The 17,844-nt window shown below is 50.4% G+C and overlaps 1 protein-coding gene across 1 annotated transcript in view; it reads right to left on the reverse strand.

Moving 5' to 3' along the window:
- Positions 1 to 17,844, reverse strand: part of sspo (SCO-spondin) — a 1,206,999-nt gene that overhangs the window by 317,610 nt on the left and 871,545 nt on the right. The window contains 2 exon segments of the mRNA XM_072468611.1: positions 6,254 to 6,408; positions 14,437 to 14,603. Of these exon segments, the coding sequence (XP_072324712.1) occupies positions 6,254 to 6,408; positions 14,437 to 14,603 (322 nt within the window).

Below are 17,844 nucleotides of genomic sequence, written 5' to 3' on the forward strand. Positions count from 1 at the left end.
AAAGTCAGGGATCCAGTTGCAAAGGGAGGAGCCAAGTCCTAGGTTTTGGAGCTTTGATATGAGCTTGGCTGGCATTATGGTGTTTGTAATGACCTCCAATTGGCATTATTGGTTGGCCAATTGGAGTATGAGCTCCCTCAATGATAGCTCATTGAGGTGGCCCATATAAGCACCTGTGTAGGCTTTGTGAGGCAGTCTTAAGTTGACTGGAATGCTAGCAGCTCTGTTTGGAGCTGCTCTTGTCTATAGTTATTGCAAATAAATACTGGTGTGGTGACAGAACCCCTGCCTCCTGTGGATTATTACAGTGGCGACGAGGTAAACAAAGAACCTTGCGGAGACCAGCTGCCGCACTCGGAGGGTAAGCCTTGCTCTTTCCAAAATGCCGTTTTTTGGGAAGTTGGATGCATTCGACCCGACTATTGAGGACTGGTCCCAGTATGTGGAGAGAATGTGTTACTTTTTCCAGGCCAATGAGATAACGGAGGACGGAAGGAAACGGGTTATACTGCTGTCGGCGTGCGGACCCTCAGCCTTCGCCATTATACGTAGTCTAACTTATCCCGATACGCCGGACACCCTACCCTTCCAACAATTAACGCAATTGGTGGAAGAGCACTATGACCCAAAACCACCCCTTATTTTGCGTAGGTACAGATTCTACACAACAAAGCGGGAAGACAGAGAGTCAAGTCACGAATTTCTTGGCAGGAAGGATCAAGGAAAACCCAAAAGCTTTCTATAGGTATGTCAGGAATAAGCGAATGACTAGGGAAAGAGTAGGACCAGTCAAGGACAGGGATGGGAAATTGTGTGTGGAGTCTGAAGAGATAGGCGAGATACTAAATGAATATTTTTCGTCAGTATTCACTCAGGAAAAAGATAATGTTGTGGAGGAGAATGCTGAGCCCCAGGCTAATAGAATAGATGGCATTGAGGTACGTAGGGAAGAGGTGTTGGCAATTCTGGACAGGCTGAAAATAGATAAGTCCCCGGGACCTGATGGGATTTATCCTAGGATTCTATGGGAGGCCAGGGAAGAGATTGCTGGACCTTTGATTTTTATGTCATCATTGGCTACAGGAATAGTGCCAGAGGACTGGAGGACAGCAAATGTGGTCCCTTTGTTCAAAAAGGGGAGCAGAGACAACCCCGGCAACTATAGACCGGTGAGCCTCACGTCTGTAGTGGGTAAAGTCTTGGAGGGGATTATAAGGGACAAGATTTATAATCATCTAGATAGGAATAATATGATCAGGGATAGTCAGCATGGCTTTGTGAAGGGTAGGTCATGCCTCACAAACCTTATTGAGTTCTTTGAGAAGGTGACTGAACAGGTAGACGAGGGTAGAGCAGTTGATGTGGTGTATATGGATTTCAGCAAAGCGTTTGATAAGGTTCCCCACGGTAGGCTATTGCAAAAAATACGGAGGCTGGGGATTGAGGGTGATTTAGAGATGTGGATCAGAAATTGGCTAGCTGAAAGAAGACAGAGGGTGGTGGTTGATGGGAAATATTCAGAATGGAGTACAGTCACAAGTGGAGTACCACAAGGATCTGTTCTGGGGCCGTTGCTGTTTGTCATTTTTATCAATGACCTAGAGGAAGGCGCAGAAGGGTGGGTGAGTAAATTTGCAGACGATACTAAAGTCGGTGGTGTTGTCGATAGTGTGGAAGGATGTAGCAGGTTACAGAGGGATATAGATAAGCTGCAGAGCTGGGCTGAGAGGTGGCAAATGGAGTTTAATGTAGAGAAGTGTGAGGTGATTCACTTTGGAAGGAATAACAGGAATGCAGAATATTTGGCTAATGGTAAAGTTCTTGAAAGTGTGGATGAGCAGAGGGATCTAGGTGTCCATGTACATAGATCCCTGAAAGTTGCCACCCAGGTTGATAGGGTTGTGAAGAAGGCCTATGGAGTGTTGGCCTTTATTGGTAGAGGGATTGAGTTCCGGAGTCGGGAGGTCATGTTGCAGCTGTACAGAACTCTGGTACGGCCGCATTTGGAGTATTGCGTACAGTTCTGGTCACCGCATTATAGGAAGGACGTGGAGGCTTTGGAGCGGGTGCAGAGGAGATTTACCAGGATGTTGCCTGGTATGGAGGGAAAATCTTATGAGGAAAGGCTGACGGACTTGAGGTTGTTTTCGTTGGAGAGAAGAAGGTTAAGAGGAGACTTAATAGAGGCATACAAAATGATCAGGGGGTTGGATAGGGTGGACAGTGAGAGCCTTCTCCCGCGGATGGATATGGCTGGCACGAGGGGACATAACTTTAAACTGAGGGGTAATAGATATAGGACAGAGGTCAGAGGTAGGTTCTTTACGCAAAGAGTAGTGAGGCCGTGGAATGCCCTACCTGCTACAGTAGTGAACTCGCCAACATTGAGGGCATTTAAAAGTTTATTGGATAAACATATGGATGATAATGGCATAGTGTAGGTTAGATGGCTTTTGTTTCGGTGCAACATCATGGGCCGAAGGGCCTGTACTGCGCTGTATTGTTCTATGTTCTATGTTCTTGACCCGCCTGGGAAGACTGGCGGAAAAATGTGAGTTTGGGCCGACGCTAAAAGAAATGCTTCGGGACCGGTTAGTGTGTGGCATAAACAACCTCACAATACAGCAGCGCCTGTTGGCGGAAACGCAGCTAGACTGCAGGCGGGCGTTACAGCTCGCACTGTCCCTAGAAAAGGCAGCAAGTGGGGCGCAGGAACTGGGCACGCCATTGGAGGTAGATACCTGGGAGAGGGACTACCACAATGGGTCCAGCTACCAGATAGCCGCCCTCAGGAAAAGCCTGAGGAACAGAGGGCCAAAGGAAAACCCCAGAACTGCCCCCAAGTCTGCTAGGACTAACTGGAGACAGAGGGAACTACTGGAGACAGAGGGAACTACCGGCTGAGGCTCCCCCAACAGAGAAGGACCGTTTCTGGCACCAGACGGAGTGGGGTAACAGCGACATAAACACCTAGACCAAATAAGGGCAGCGGAACCACACGTGGAGGCAGTCGAAGCAGGACCGCCTCAAGCTGGGCTAGCTCAGACGGGAAAGATACCCACACCCCAGCCCCGAGCAATTTCTCCAGACCCCGTCATCCAGTCAACAGAGTCGGAGATGGACACGTTCGACGAGGCCGCCGCGACACCTCTCCCCGAGGAGGAGGAAGAACAACTTCCAAGGAGTTCGTCAAGGAAAAGACGGGCACCTATAAGGTACACCCCACCCACGTCGGAGAACGACCCAGCGGACGACACAGGTGACAGACCCGGACAGGAGCAGGAAGAAGTTCAGAGGAATGCCAGCTGGCAGGAATTCCTCGGACCTTGGGGGGGGGGGGGGTGTAATGACCTCCAATTGGCATTATTGGTTGGCCAATTGGAGTATGAGCTCCCTCAATGATAGCTCATTGAGGGAGCCCATTAAGCACCTGTGTAGGCTTTGTGAGGCAGTCTTAGTTGACTGGAACGCTAACAGCACTGTTTGGAGCTGCTCTTGTATATAAGTTATTGCAAATAAATACTGTTGGGGTGACGGAACGCCTGTCATTATTACAGTGTTGAAGGCAGAGTTGTAGTCAATAAATAGGAGTCTGATGTCCTTGTTGTGGAGATGCTCCAGGGATGAGTAGGGCCAGGGAGATGGCGTCTGCTGTGGACCGGTTGCGGCGGTATGCAAATTGCAGGGAATCTAGGTATTCTGGGAGTATGGAATTGATGCGCCTCATGACCAACCTCGCGAAACACTTCATTACATTCGTCGACGGTTGAAGATGATCTGGGATGGCACAGTGGTTAGCACTGCTGCCTCACAGTGCCAGGTTCAATTCCAGCCTCGGGCGACCGTCTGTGCGGAGTCTCCACGTTCTCCCCGTGTCTGCGTGGGTTTCCTCCGGTTTCCTCCCACAGTCCAAACATGAGCAGGTTAGGTGGATTGGCCGTGATAAATTGGCCTCATTGTCCAAAAGATTCGGTGGGGTACTGGGTTACGGGGATAGGGTGGAGACGTGGGGTGCTCTTTCCAAGGGCTGGTGCAGACTCGATGGGCCAAATGGCCTCCTTCTGCAGTGTAAATTCTATGTCCGTTAACACATCTGGCAGTTGGTCTGCGCAGGCTTTGAGTGCACAACCAGGGATCCCGTCCAGACCCGTCGCTTTCCGAGGGTTCACTTTCAGGAAAGCTGATCTGATTTCGGGGGTATGGGTGTGTCCGAGGCTGCCGGGGCACTCGCCAGGGGATTGTTGGTTTCCTCATCGAACCGAGCATAGAATGCATTGAGTTCATCCGAGGGGGGGGGGGGGGGGGGTGCGCTGTTGAAGCCTAGCCACGACCGATGAGAGTCCGTATCGTTAATCTGGGACACTAGCTTAGTCTGATATTCTCTGTCGGATGACTTTGCGGAGGTTGAACCTGGATTTCTTGTATAGGTCAGGGTCGCCAGGCTTGAACTGCTCAGACCTGTCCTTCAGTAGGGAGTCAATCTCCCGATTAAACCATGGTTTCCAGTTGTATGTACTGCTTTCTTTGGCACGCAGTCATCTAAATGTTTGCTGATGAAGTCTGTGACGGTGGTGGCATACTCACTTAAGTTGGTCGCTGAGTTCTTAAATATGGACCAGTCCACTGTCTCTAAGCAGTCACGTAAGAACTCTTCTGTCTCCTCGGACCAGCACTGCACAACCTTAGCTGGATTCCAATCGGATGTTCCAAAATTCTTTGGACTCTGGAATGGTTCCTACAGACTGGAGGTTAGCGAATGTAACCCACGATTCAGAAAGGGAGGCAGAGAGAAAACAGGGAACGAGAGACCAGTGAGCCTAACGTCAGCAGTGGGGAAGTTGCTGGAATCCATTATCAAGGATTTCTCAGCACAGCATTTGGAAAGCAGGGGTGTAATCAGACAGTCAGCATGGATTTACAAAAGGGAAATCACGCTTAACTAGTCGAGTTGAACTTTCAGAAGGCTTTTGACAAGGTCTCACTGAGCAGATTAATATATAAAGTTAAAGCGTATGGGATTGTGGGTAGAGTCTGGAGATGGATAGACAGCTGGTTAGCAGACAGGCAGTGACTAGTGGGGTACCGCACGGCCCTGTGCTGGGACCCCAACTGTTCACATTATAGATTAATGATTTGGACGAGGAAACTAAATGTATTATCTCCAAATTTTCAGATGATACAAAGTTGGGTGGGAGGGTGAGCTGTGAGGAGGATGCAGAGATGCTTCAGTGGGATTTGGATAGGCTGAGTGAGTGGGCACATGCAAGGCTGATGCAGTGTAATGTGGATAAACGTGAGGTTATCCACTTCAGTAGCAAAAATAGGAAATCAGATTATTATTGGAATGGGAGTAAATTGAGAGAGAGGCGGATACTCAGCGAGACCTTGGTGTCCTCGTGCATCAGTCGCTGAAAGTAAGCGGCAGGTACAGCCGGCAGGGAAGAAGGGAAATGGTATGTTGGCCTTCATAGCGAGAGGGTTTGAGAATAGGAATAGAGATGTTTTACTGCAATTGTATCGGGCATTGGTGAGGCCACACCGGCAATAAGGATTTGAGCGGGTTGAAAGCCTTGTGATGTGTTGTGATTTACTTACAGCTTCTGTCTGAGGCAGCAGGTGTAAGGGACAGGTAAATGAGAAAAGAGTGATTTTTCACTGTTTCTGCCTGAACTGCTCTCTAGCTTCCAGACAGGCGTGACTGATGGTGTGGGGGGGTCTCTGACATGGGGTTGGGGGTCTCTGACATGGGCATGGGGGGGGAGTCTCTGACATGGGGTTGGGGGGTCTCTGACATGGGGTTGGGGGTCTCTGACATGGGGTGGGGGAGGGGTCTCTGACATGGGGTGGGGGGTCTGGTGGTGGGAGGGGGGCCAGTTCAGCCTCATTTGCATGTGTTATGAAGGGGAGGTGACCCAGCAATTCGCCTGGTGGAGAGGGGAGTGCAGGGCAAGGATGCTCCCACTTGTCAATGGAGGATTGGGGGGGGGGGGGGGAAGGGGGGGGGGGGGGGGAGAGAGGTGCTGGACCTCCCTATTGGGCTGCCTGCATTAAATTGGGGCCCGATAGCGGGATTCAGATTGCAATCCCTTGCGATCCGGATGCATTTGCATGGGAAGCGATCTGGTCGCGTGTGGGCAGCGCTCCCAGCATCGGTGCACACTGTGGTGATCCGCTTGACCGGAGAACATCGCCCCCTAATGCAGAATCCAGCCCCTGACCATTTTGTGCGGACTGATTCTGGAACATTCTTTACCAGTTGCTGCATTGATGGTGGAGAGTGGCCCCTGATGAGATCTCCTCCTGCAGCTCGACACCATCGTCAGTCAGGATAGTTGGAGTCACTGACGAATTAACCGAGTGATTCTGGAACAGCTGCAGAATCTCCTCCTTCATAAAACACGGGCATTCCTGGACGTGAAACAGGAGGTTTAAAAACATAAGAACAGGAGACCAGACATCGCATAAATACAGCAGCGCAGACAGCGTGCAGAGGGCGGGGAGAGGGCGCGGTGCCCAGGCCCCACTGCTCCGACACCCAGGTCCCTCTGCTCCGACACCCAGGTCCCTCTGCTCCGACACCCAGGTCCCTCTGCTCCGACACCCAGGTCCCTCTGCTCCGACACCCAGGTCCCTCTGCTCCGACACCCAGGTCCCTCTGCTCCAGCACCCACTTTAGAATTGTACCTTTATTTACAATGTCTATCCATGTTCCTTCTTCCATAATGAATCATTTCACAATTCTCCACATTAAATTTCACCTCCCACTTGTCTCCCATTGCACCAACCTGTCTACGTCCTTGTTTATCATTCTCCTCCTCACAGTTCACTGTCTGTCCCAACTTCCTGTTCTCTGTATTGTTTGTGAGGCGGATTGAGTGTGATTAATCAGTTAGAAATATACATAGAAAATAGGAGCAGGAGAAGGCCCTTCGGCCCTTCGAGCCTGCTCCCCCATTCATTCTGATCATCAAGTTCAATACCCTGACCCCGCCTTCCCCCCCCCCCCCCCCCCCCCCCCAATATCCCTCGATCCCTTTAGCCCCAAGAGTTGTATCTGATTCCTTCTTCAAATTACACAATGTTTTGGCCTCAACTACTTTCTGTGGGAGTGAATTCCACAGATTCTCCGCTCTCTGGGTGAAGAAATCTCTCCTCACCTCAGTCCTAAAAGGTTTCCCCCTTATCCTCAAACCCTGACCCCGAGTTCTGGACCCCCCCACCATCGGGAACATTCTTTCCAAATCAACCCTGTCTAATCCTGTTAGAATTTTGTAAGTTTCTATGAGAAATAAAAAGGAGTAACATGTTTGTCATAGTCGGGGATTTTAATTTTCCGAACATCGACTGGGACTGCCTTCGTGTTAAGGGCTTAGATGGGGTGGAAGTTATTCAGTGCGCTCAGGAAAGTTTCCTTGGGCAGTAAGTGGGGAGCCCGACTCAGGAAAGGGAAAAACTTGACCTTCTCTTGGGAAATAGGGCAGGGCACGTGGCTGGACTGATGGTGGGGGACCACTTGGGGACCAGTCAGGAAAAAGTAGGGAAGAGGTGTTGGCAATTCTGGACAGGCTGAAAATAGATAAGTCCCCGGGACCTGATGGGATTTATCCTAGGATTCTCTGGGAGGCCAGGGAAGAGATTGCTGGACCTTTGGCTTTGATTTTTATGTCATCATTGGCTACAGGAATAGTGCCAGAGGACTGGAGGATAGAAAATGTGGTCCCTTTGTTCAAAAAGGGGAGCAGAGACAACCCCGGCAACTATAGACCGGTGAGCCTCACGTCTGTAGTGGGTAAAGTCTTGGAGGGGATTATAAGAGACAAGATTTATAATCATCTAGATAGGAATAATATGATCAGGGATAGTCAGCATGGCTTTGTGAAGGGTAGGTCATGCCTCACAAACCTTATTGAGTTCTTTGAGAAGGTGACTGAACAGGTAGACGAGGGTAGAGCAGTTGATGTGGTGTATATGGATTTCAGTAAAGCGTTTGATAAGGTTCCCCACGGTAGGCTATTGCAGAAAATACGGAGGCTGGGGATTGAGGGTGATTTAGAGATGTGGATCAGAAATTGGCTAGCTGAAAGAAGACAGAGGGTGGTGGTTGATGGGAAATGTTCAGAATGGAGTTCAGTTACAAGTGGCGTACCACAAGGATCTGTTCTGGGGCCGTTGCGGTTTGTCATTTTTATCAATGACCTAGAGGAAGGCGCAGAAGGGTGGGTGAGTAGATTTGCAGACGACACTAAAGTCGGTGGTGTTGTCGACAGTGTGGAAGGATGTGGCAGGTTACAGAGGGACATAGATAAGCTGCAGAGCTGGGCTGAGAGGTGGCAAATGGAGTTTAATGTAGAGAAGTGTGAGGTGATTCACTTTGGAAGGAATAACAGGAATGCGGAATATTTGGCTAATGGTAAAGTTCTTGGAAGTGTGGATGAGCAGAGGGATCTAGGTGCCCATGTACATAGATCCCTGAAAGTTGCCACCCAGGTTGATAGGGTTGTGAAGAAGGCCAATGGAGTGTTGGCCTTTATTGGTAGAGGGATTGAGTTCCGGAGTCAGGAGGTCATGTTGCAGCTGTACAGAACTCTGGTACGGCCGCATTTGGAGTATTGCGTACAGTTCTGGTCACCGCATTATAGGAAGGACGTGGAGGCTTTGGAGCGGGTGCAGAGGAGATTTACCAGGATGTTGCCTGGTATGGAGGGAAAATCTTATGAGGAAAGGCTGATGGACTTGAGGTTGTTTTCGTTGGAGAGAAGAAGGTTAAGAGGAGACTTTAATGGAGGCATACAAAATGATCAGGGGGTTAGATAGGGTGGACAGTGAGAGCCTTCTCCCGCGGATGGAAATGGCTGGCACGAGGGGACATAGCTTTAAACTGAGGGGTAATAGATATAGAACAGAGGTATGTTCTTTACTCAAAGAGTAGTGAGGCCGTGGAATGCCCTACCTGCTACAGTAGTGAACTCGCCAACATTGAGGGCATTTAAAAGTTTATTGGATAAGCATATGGATGATAATGGCATAGTGTAGGTTAGATGGCTTTTGTTTCGGTGCAACATCGTGGGCCGAAGGGCCTGTACTGCGCTGTATCGTTCTATGTTCTATGTACAGGGAATGCAGGCGTATACTCGAGCAGGAAATTCGGAGGGCAAAAAGGGGGATGAGGTAACTTTGGCCGAGAGGATTAAGGTGAATCTGAAGGGATTCTTTAAGTAGATTAAAGGAAAAAGGATAACTAGAGAGAGAATGGGACCCCTCAAGGACCAAGTGGACACGTGTGTGGAACCGCAGGCGATGGGCGAGGTTCTGAATGAATATCTGTGTTTACCGTGGGGAAAGACATGAAGACTTGGGAACCTGGGAAGCTTAGTGCCGATATATTGGGGACAGTTCATACTACAGTAGAGTAGGTGATGGACGTATTAAAATGTATGAAGGTTGATAAATCTCCTGGTATATCCAAGAATACTGCGTGAGGCTAGAGAGGAAATTTGTGGGAGCCCTGGCTGAGATATTTGCATCATCGTTAGCCACAGGTGAGGTACCAGAAGACTGGATAGTAGCAAATGTTCTGCCCTTATTTAAGAAGGGCTGCAAAGAAAAACCTGAGAATTATGGACCGGAAAACCTCACAGCTATGGTGGGTAACTTACTGGAGAGGATTCTGAGGGATAAGATATACAGGCATTTGGAAAGACAGGGTTTGATTAGGAGTAGTCAGCACGACTCTGTGCATGGGAGATCATGCCTTACAAATTTGTTAGAGTTCTTTGATGAAGTGACTAGGAAGGTTGATGAGGGCAGAGCGGTAGACATAGTCTATGTGGACTTCAGTAAGGCCTTTGATAAAGTTCCACATGGTAGGCTGCTCTGGGAGGTTAGATCACATGGCATCCAGGGAGAGACGGCAAATTAGAACATAGAACATAGAACGATACAGCGCAGTACAGGCCCTTCGGCCCACGATGTTGCACCGAAACAAAAGCCATCTAACCTGCACTATGCCATTATCATCCATATGCTTATCCAATAAACTTTTAAATGCCCTCAATGTTGGCAAGTTCACTACTGTTGCAGGTAGGGCATTCCACGGCCTCACCACTCTTTGGATAAACAATTGGCTTGATGGTAGGAAGCAGAGTAATGGTGGAAGGATGTTTGTCCGACTGGAGGCCTGTGACTAGTGGTGTGCCTCATGGGTCAGTGCTGGGCCCATTGCGGTTTGTTATCTATATCAACGATTTGGATGAGAATGTACAAGGCATGATTACTAAGTTTGCAGGTGACACTAAAATAGGTGGTGTTGTAGACAGTGAGGAAGATGATCAAAAATTGCAGCAAGATCTTGATCAGTTGGGGAAGTGGGCTGAGAAATGGCAAATGGAGTTCAATGCAGATCAGTGTGAGGTGTTGCATTTTGGAAAGTCAAATCAAGGTGGGACTTTCACGGCGAATGGTCGGACCTTCGGGAGTATCGTGGAACAGAGGGACCTTGGAGTTCAGGTGCACTCCAAGGTGGAGTCACAGGTAGATCGAGCAGCGAAGGGGGTTTACTACAGGCCTCCCAACAGCCAGCAGGAGAGAGAGGAGATAGAGGAGCAGATAGGTAGACAGATTTTGGAAAAGAGTAAAAACAACAGGGTTGTGTTGATGGGAGACTTCAACTTCCCCAATATTGACTGGGACTCACTTAGTGCCAGGGGCTTAGACTGGGCAGAGTTTGTAAGGAGCATCCAGGAGGGCTTCTTAAAACAATATGTAGACAGTCCAACTAGGGAAGGGGCTGTACTGGACCTGGTATTGGGGAATGAGCCCAGCAAGGCGGTAGAAGTTTCAGTAGGGGAGCATTTCGGTAACAGTGACCACAATTTAGTAATTTTTAAAGTACTGGTGGACAAGGATAAGAGTGGTACCAGGGTGAATGTGCTAAATTGGGGGAAGGCTAATTATAACAATATTAGGTGGGAACTGAAGAACCTAAATTGGGGGCGGATGTTTGAGGGTAAATCAACATCTGACATGTGGGAAGCTTTCAAATGTCAGTTGAAAGGAATTCAGGACCGGCATGTTCCTGTGAGGAAGAAAGATAAATACGGCAATTTTCGGGAACCTTGGATGACGAGTGATATTGTAGGCCTCGTCAAAAAGAAAAAGGAGTCATTTGTCAGGGCTAAAAGGCTGGGAACAGACGAAGCCTGCGTGGAATATAAGGAAAGTAGGAAGGAACTTAAGCAAGGAGTCAGGAGGGCTAGAAGGGGTCACGAAAAGTCATTGGCAAATAGGGTTAAGGAAAATCCCAAGGCTTTTTACACGTACATAAAAAGCAAAAGGGTAGCCAGGGAAAGGGTTGGCCCACTGAAGGATAGGCAAGGGAATCTATGTGTGGAGCCAGAGGAAATGGGCGAGGTACTAAATGAATACTTTGCATCAGTATTCACCAAAGAGAAGAAATTGGTGGATGTTGAGTCTGGAGAAGGGTGTGTAGATAGCCTGGGTCACATTGAGATCCAAAAAGACGAGGTGTTGGGTGTCTTAAAAAATATTAAAGTAGATAAGTCCCCAGGGCCTGATGGGATCTACCCCAGAATACTGAAGGAGGCTGGAGAGGAAATTGCTGAGGCCTTGACAGAAATCTTTGGATCCTCACTGTCTTCAGGGGATGTCCTGGAGGACTGGAGAATAGCCAATGTTGTTCCTTTGTTTAAGAAGGGTAAGCAAGGATAATCCAGGGAACTACAGGCCGGTGAGCCTTACTTCAGTGGTAGGGAAATTACTGGAGAGAATTCTTCGATACAGGATCTGCTCCCATTTGGAAGCAAATGGACATATTAGTGAGAGGCAGCACGGTTTTGTGAAGGGGAGGTCGTGTCTCACTAACTTGATAGAGTTTTTCGAAGAGGTCACAAAGATGATTGATGCAGGTAGGGCAGTGGATGTTGCCTATATGGACTTCAGTAAGGCCTTTGACAAGGTCCCTCATGGTAGACTAGTACAAAAGGTGAAGTCACACGGGATCAGGGGTGAGCTGGCAAGGTGGATACAGAACTGGCTAGGTCATAGAAGGCAGAGAGTAGCAATGGAAGGATGCTTTTCTAATTGGAGGGCTGTGACTAGTGGTGTTCCACAGGGATCAGTGCTGGGACCTTTGCTGTTCGTAATATATATATAAATGATTTGGAGGAAAATGTAACTGGTCTGGTTAGTAAGTTTGCAGACGACACAAAGGCTGGTGGAATTGCGGATAGCGATGAGGACTGTCAGAGGATACAGCAGGATTTAGATTGTTTGGAGACTTGGGCGGAGAGATGCAGATGGAGTTTAATCCAGACAAATGAGAGGTAATGCATTTTGGAAGGTCTAATGCAGGTAGGGAATATACAGTGAATGGTAGAACCCTCGAGTATTGAAAGTCAGAGAGATCTAGGTGTACAGGTCACTGAAAGGGGCAACACAGGTGGAGAAGGTAGTCAAGAAGGCATCCGGCATGCTTGCCTTCATCGGCCGGGGCATTGAGTATAAGAATTGGCAAGTCATGTTGCAGCTGTATAGAACACACTTGGAGTCTAGTGTTCAATTCTGGTCGCCACACTACCAGAAGGATGTGGAGGCTTTAGAGAGGGTGCAGAAGAGATTTACCAGGATGTTGCCTGGTATGGAGGGCATTAGCTATGAGGAGCGGTTGAATAAACTTGGTTTGTTCTCACTGGAACGACGGAGGTTGAGGGGCGACCTGATAGAGGTCTACAAAATTATGAGGGGCATAGACAGAGTGGATAGTCAGAGGCTTTTCCCCGGGGTAGAGGGGTCAATTACTAGGGGGCATAGGTTTAAGGTGAGAGGGGCAAGGTTTAGAGTAGATGTACGAGGCAAGTTTTTTTTTTGTTTACGCAGAGGGTAGAGGGTGCCTGGAACTCGATACCGGAGGAGGTGGTGGAAGCAGGGACGATAGTGACATTTAAGGGGCATCTTGACAAATACATGTATAGGATGGGAATAGAGGGATACGGACCCAGGAAGTGTAGAAGATTGTAGTTTAGATGGGCAGCATGGTCGGCACGGGCTTGGAGGGCCGAAGGGCCTGTTCCTGTGCTGTACTTTTCTTTGTTTGTTGAAGAAGGCTTTTGACATGCTGGCCTTCACCAGTCAGAGCACTGAGTATCGAAGCTGGGAGGTTATGTTGCAGTTGTACAGGATGTTAGTGAGGCCGCACCTGGAGTATTGTGGTCAGTTTTGGTCACCTTGCTACAGGAAAGATGATATTAAACTGGGGAGAGGCAGAAGAGATTTACAAAGATGTCGCCGGGACTCGAGGGACTGAGTTACAGGGAGGGATGGGACAGGCTGGGACTTTTTTCTGTGGAGTGTAGGAGACTGAGAGGTGATCTTATAGAGGTGGATAGGATCAGGAGAGGCACGGATAGGGTGGATGCACTCAGGCTTTTTCCCAGGGTTGGGGAATCGAGAGCTCGAGGGCAGAGGTTTAAGTTAGGAGGGGAAAGAATGAATGGGGAGCTGAGGAGCAACGTTTTTACAGAGAGGGTGGGACGTGTGTGGAATGAACTGCCGGAGGAAGTGGGTGAGGCAGCGACATTGACAACATTTAAACGGCATTTGGACAGATTCATGGACAGGAAAGGTTTAGAGGGATCTGGGCCAAATGCAGGATAATGGGGTTGGCTGAGATGGGGTTTGGGTTGGCACGGAGCAGTTTGGGCCGGAGGGCCTGGCTCCGTGCGTAGATTCTGTGATTCTCTGAGATCCACTCTCTCTTTTCTAAACTCCAACCAATATAATCTTAACCGACTTGGTGCCTCCTGATGTGACACAGAAATCACGGATAATGGACTCCAGCAACTTCCCTACTCCCCACGTTAGGCTCCCTGTTTTCTCTCTCCCTCCCTTTTTGAATAGCGGGGTTCCAGTCGCTACCCCGCATTCTGTCCACTGTCCTTCCTTTCAGTAATGTTTCCCAGTCCGTCATAGCCAGCTCATGCCCCAAACCATCACAGTTACCTTTATTGAGGTTCAGGACCCTGGTCTCCGAATCAGCTGCCTCGCTATTCACCTTGAGAAAGAATTCTCCTGTATTCTGTCACAGCTGGGTTACTCGCGATTGCGGGGATGGTAGCTGCTGTCAATAATACTGTTCAGTGGCAGGAGCTGAGGAGCCCACTCCAGCCCACTCAATCCTGCTTCTGAATGGCTCATACATTCCACCAACAGAGGCCGGGACTCCGAGACAGACCTGCTCACACAGACAAACAGCCAGGCACCCTCCTGGAGGCCCACGCTCAGCGACTTGCAGGGATCAGTGTGGGGTCATGCTGCCCTCTGTGTGGAACTCAGTCCCACACCATTGAAATCCGCTTCCTTTGCACACTTTCATCAACCATTTATCATCAGTAACTTGTGCGGACAGTTGGAAGCTCTAACCTGGACACAGGATCCATTGTGTAGATACATGTTGATGGGACAGTGACAGCCTTCTTCACAGCCTTCAGTGAAGCAATCCACTCGCCCATTGAGATGGGCACAGCTGTACGGGCAACCCTCGCTGCTCTCACATTCTCGGTACAGTCGATCTGAAGGGCATCCGACCTCTATAAACAGAGAAAACTGCTCAGGTACGGGCTTTGGAAACTAATGCCATCAACTCCAAACATCACTCCCTACCCTCACCCTCCCTCAGTCCTTCCCCTCCCTCCAAACATCACTCCTTACCCTCACCCTCCCTCAGTCCTTCCCCTCCCTCCAAACATCACTCCCTACCCTCACCGTCCCTCAGTCCTTCCCCTCCCTCCAAACATCACTCCCTACCCTCACCGTCCCTCAGTCCTTCCCCTCCCTCCAAACATAACTCCCTACCCTCACCCTCCCTCAGTCCTTCCCCTCCCTCCAAACATCACTCCCTACCCTCACCGTCCCTCAGTCCTTCCCCTCCCTCCAAACATAACTCCCTACCCTCACCCTCCCTCAGTCCTTCCCCTCCCTCCAAACATCACTCCCTACCCTCACCATCCCTCAGTCCTTCCCCTCCCTCCAAACATCACTCCCTACCCTGACCCTCCCTCAGTCCTTCCTCTCCCTCCAAACATCACTCCCTACCCTCACCCTCCCTCAGTCCTTCCCCTCCCTCCAAACATCACTCCCTACCCTGACCCTCCCTCAGTCCTTCCCCTCCCTCCAAACATCACTCCCAACCCTCACCCTCCCTCAGTCCTCCCTCCCCCAATAATACAAAAGATAATTCAGACAATGGAATATATAATTGGAAAGGTGAGACCTGTACAAACTGGACGGGTTACACTTGGGCAGGGCCAGGACTGATGTCCTCGGGGAGGTATTTGCTGGAGTGTTTGGGGAGGGTGTGGGTGTGGGAGGCAGTATCCCAGTAACCGCGCATGTTGCCAGATTCCTCCCCACCCAGTTGGTGAACCTGGAGACGATCAGAGCGACCCGTGCACATTGGTCCTGGGGCACAGGTTGTGCAGCCTCCCGGGCCCCTTGTCCTGCCACCTGCACCCTCCCCCACATCGTCCTCACTGGACGAGGCCTGCGGTTCTCCAGCATGTTGCCCTCTGCTGGGCGATGTTAGGGTGGACACAGCAGGCCGCCACGATGCAGGGCCTCTCCAGAGCGGTCCAGGCACCTGAACCGCATCTTCAGGGGGCTGAAGCTCCGCTCGGTCACGCTCCTGGTCGCTGTGTGGGCGTCGTTGTGGCGGGTCTCCGCGTCGGTCTGTGGCCTCCGGATAGGGGTCATCAGCCACGGCCGCAGCGGGTAACCCCTGTTACCCAGCAACCAGCCCCTCAGCCGGGGGAGGGGGTGGGGGGTGCGCCCCTCGAACATGTTGGGGATCACCGAGTGTGCCAGGATGAAGGCGTCGTGTGCACTGCCCGGGTATCGGGCACAGACGTGAATGATGCACAGCGGATGGTCTCACACCAGCTGCACGGTCATCGAGTGGAAGCCTTTTCGGTTTGTGTAGAGCGGCCTGTCCCAGCCGGTGCCCGTAGGAGGATGTGCTTCCCATCGATCACCCCCTGGACCCGGGGCATCCGGGCGATGGCAGTGAACCCCGCTGCCCGGGCATCCTGGTGCGCTCGGTCAACATGGAAAGGGAAGTATTGATCCACCTGGGCATATAGAGCCTCCGTGAGGGCGCGAATGCACCTGTGCACCGAGCTCTGTGAGATCCCGGACATGTCCCCACTCACAGACTGGAAGGACCCCGTCGCGTAGACGTCCAGGGCGACCATCACCTTTACAGCCACCAGGAGCGGGTGACCTCCCCCATACCCCCGTGGTGCCCAGTGTGCCATCATCCAGCAGGTATGTTGGTCTCTGTCTCTCTCTGTCTCTCTCTGTCTCTCTCTGTCTCTCTCTGTCTCTCTCTGTCTCTCTCTGTCTCTCTCTCTCTGACTCTGATGTGGAGATGCCGGCGTTGGACTGGGGTGAGCACAGTAAGAAGTCTTACAACATCAGGTTAAAGTCAAACCGGTTTGTTTCGATATCACAGTTTGTTTCCGGTGTCACAGTAAGAAAACAATACAGGGAAATCTATTATCAACTTGTCGGACTCCACCCTTCAACCAGACGAAATCGACGTCCTCAGCAGAGGGCTCAATTTCTGCACCACCACCAAAATGGGCCCCATCAGTCTCGCGGCAGACACGGAGGAATTCATCAGGCGAATGAGGCTCCAGGAATTCTTCCACAGACCCCAAGAGGCCAACAGCGAACCCAAGCAGACTACCAATGAACCGGAACAGCAGACCGAGAGATCTGTGGTGCGGCAACCGAAGAGGAAAGAGTCGAATTGGACCCCTCCGGAAGGCCGCTGCCTTAGACTCGACATGTATGCTCAAGCCGTCAGGAGTCGCGTCAATGCCAGATTCATCAGTCGCATTCACAAGACTGCCCCGAATGTCACCCAAGCACAACGCAATGCCATCCGCGCTCTCAAGACCAACCACAGCATCGTCATCAAACCAGCAGACAAAGGAGGGGCCACTGTCTTACTGAACAGAACGGACTACTGCAAAGAAGTATACCGACAACTGAACAACCAGGAACACTACAGACAGTTACTGGCAGATCCGACCAAGGAACACATCCGCCAACTTAACAGACTGATCAAGACCTTGGATCCAGACCTTCAGAGCACCCTACGTGCTCTCATCCCACGTACTCCCCGCATTGGAGATCTCTACTGTCTCCCGAAAATACACAAGGCCAACACACCAGGCCGCCCTATCGTTTCAGGCAATGGGACCCTGTGTGAGAACCTCTCTGGCTACATCGAGGGCATCTTGAAACCCATCGTACAAGGTACACCCAGCTTCTGTCGCGGCACGACGGACTTCCTACAGAAACTCAGCACCCATGGACCAGTTGAACCAGGAACATTCCTCGTCACAATGGACGTCTCGGCACTCTACACCAGCATCCCCCATGATGACGGCATTGCTGCAACAGCCCCAGTACTCAACACCGACAACTGCCAATCTCCAGACGCAATTCTGCAACTCATCCGCTTCATTCTGGATCACAACGTCTTCACCTTCGACAACAAGTTCTTCATCCAGACGCACGGAGCAGCCATGGGGACCAAATTCGCACCCCAATACGCCAACATCTTCATGCACAAGTTTGAACAAGACTACAGTGAATGGTAGAACCCTCAAGAGTATTGAAAGTCAGAGAGATCTAAGAGTACAGGTCCACAGGTCACTGAAAGGGGCAACACAGGTGGAGAAGGTAGTCAAGAAGGCATACGGCATGCTTGCCTTCATTGGCCGGGGCATTGAGTATAAGAATTGGCAAGTCATGTTGCAGCTG

The sequence above is a fragment of the Scyliorhinus torazame genome, chromosome 11 (genome assembly GCF_047496885.1).
Source record: "Scyliorhinus torazame isolate Kashiwa2021f chromosome 11, sScyTor2.1, whole genome shotgun sequence".
Classification (NCBI taxonomy): domain Eukaryota; kingdom Metazoa; phylum Chordata; class Chondrichthyes; order Carcharhiniformes; family Scyliorhinidae; genus Scyliorhinus; species Scyliorhinus torazame.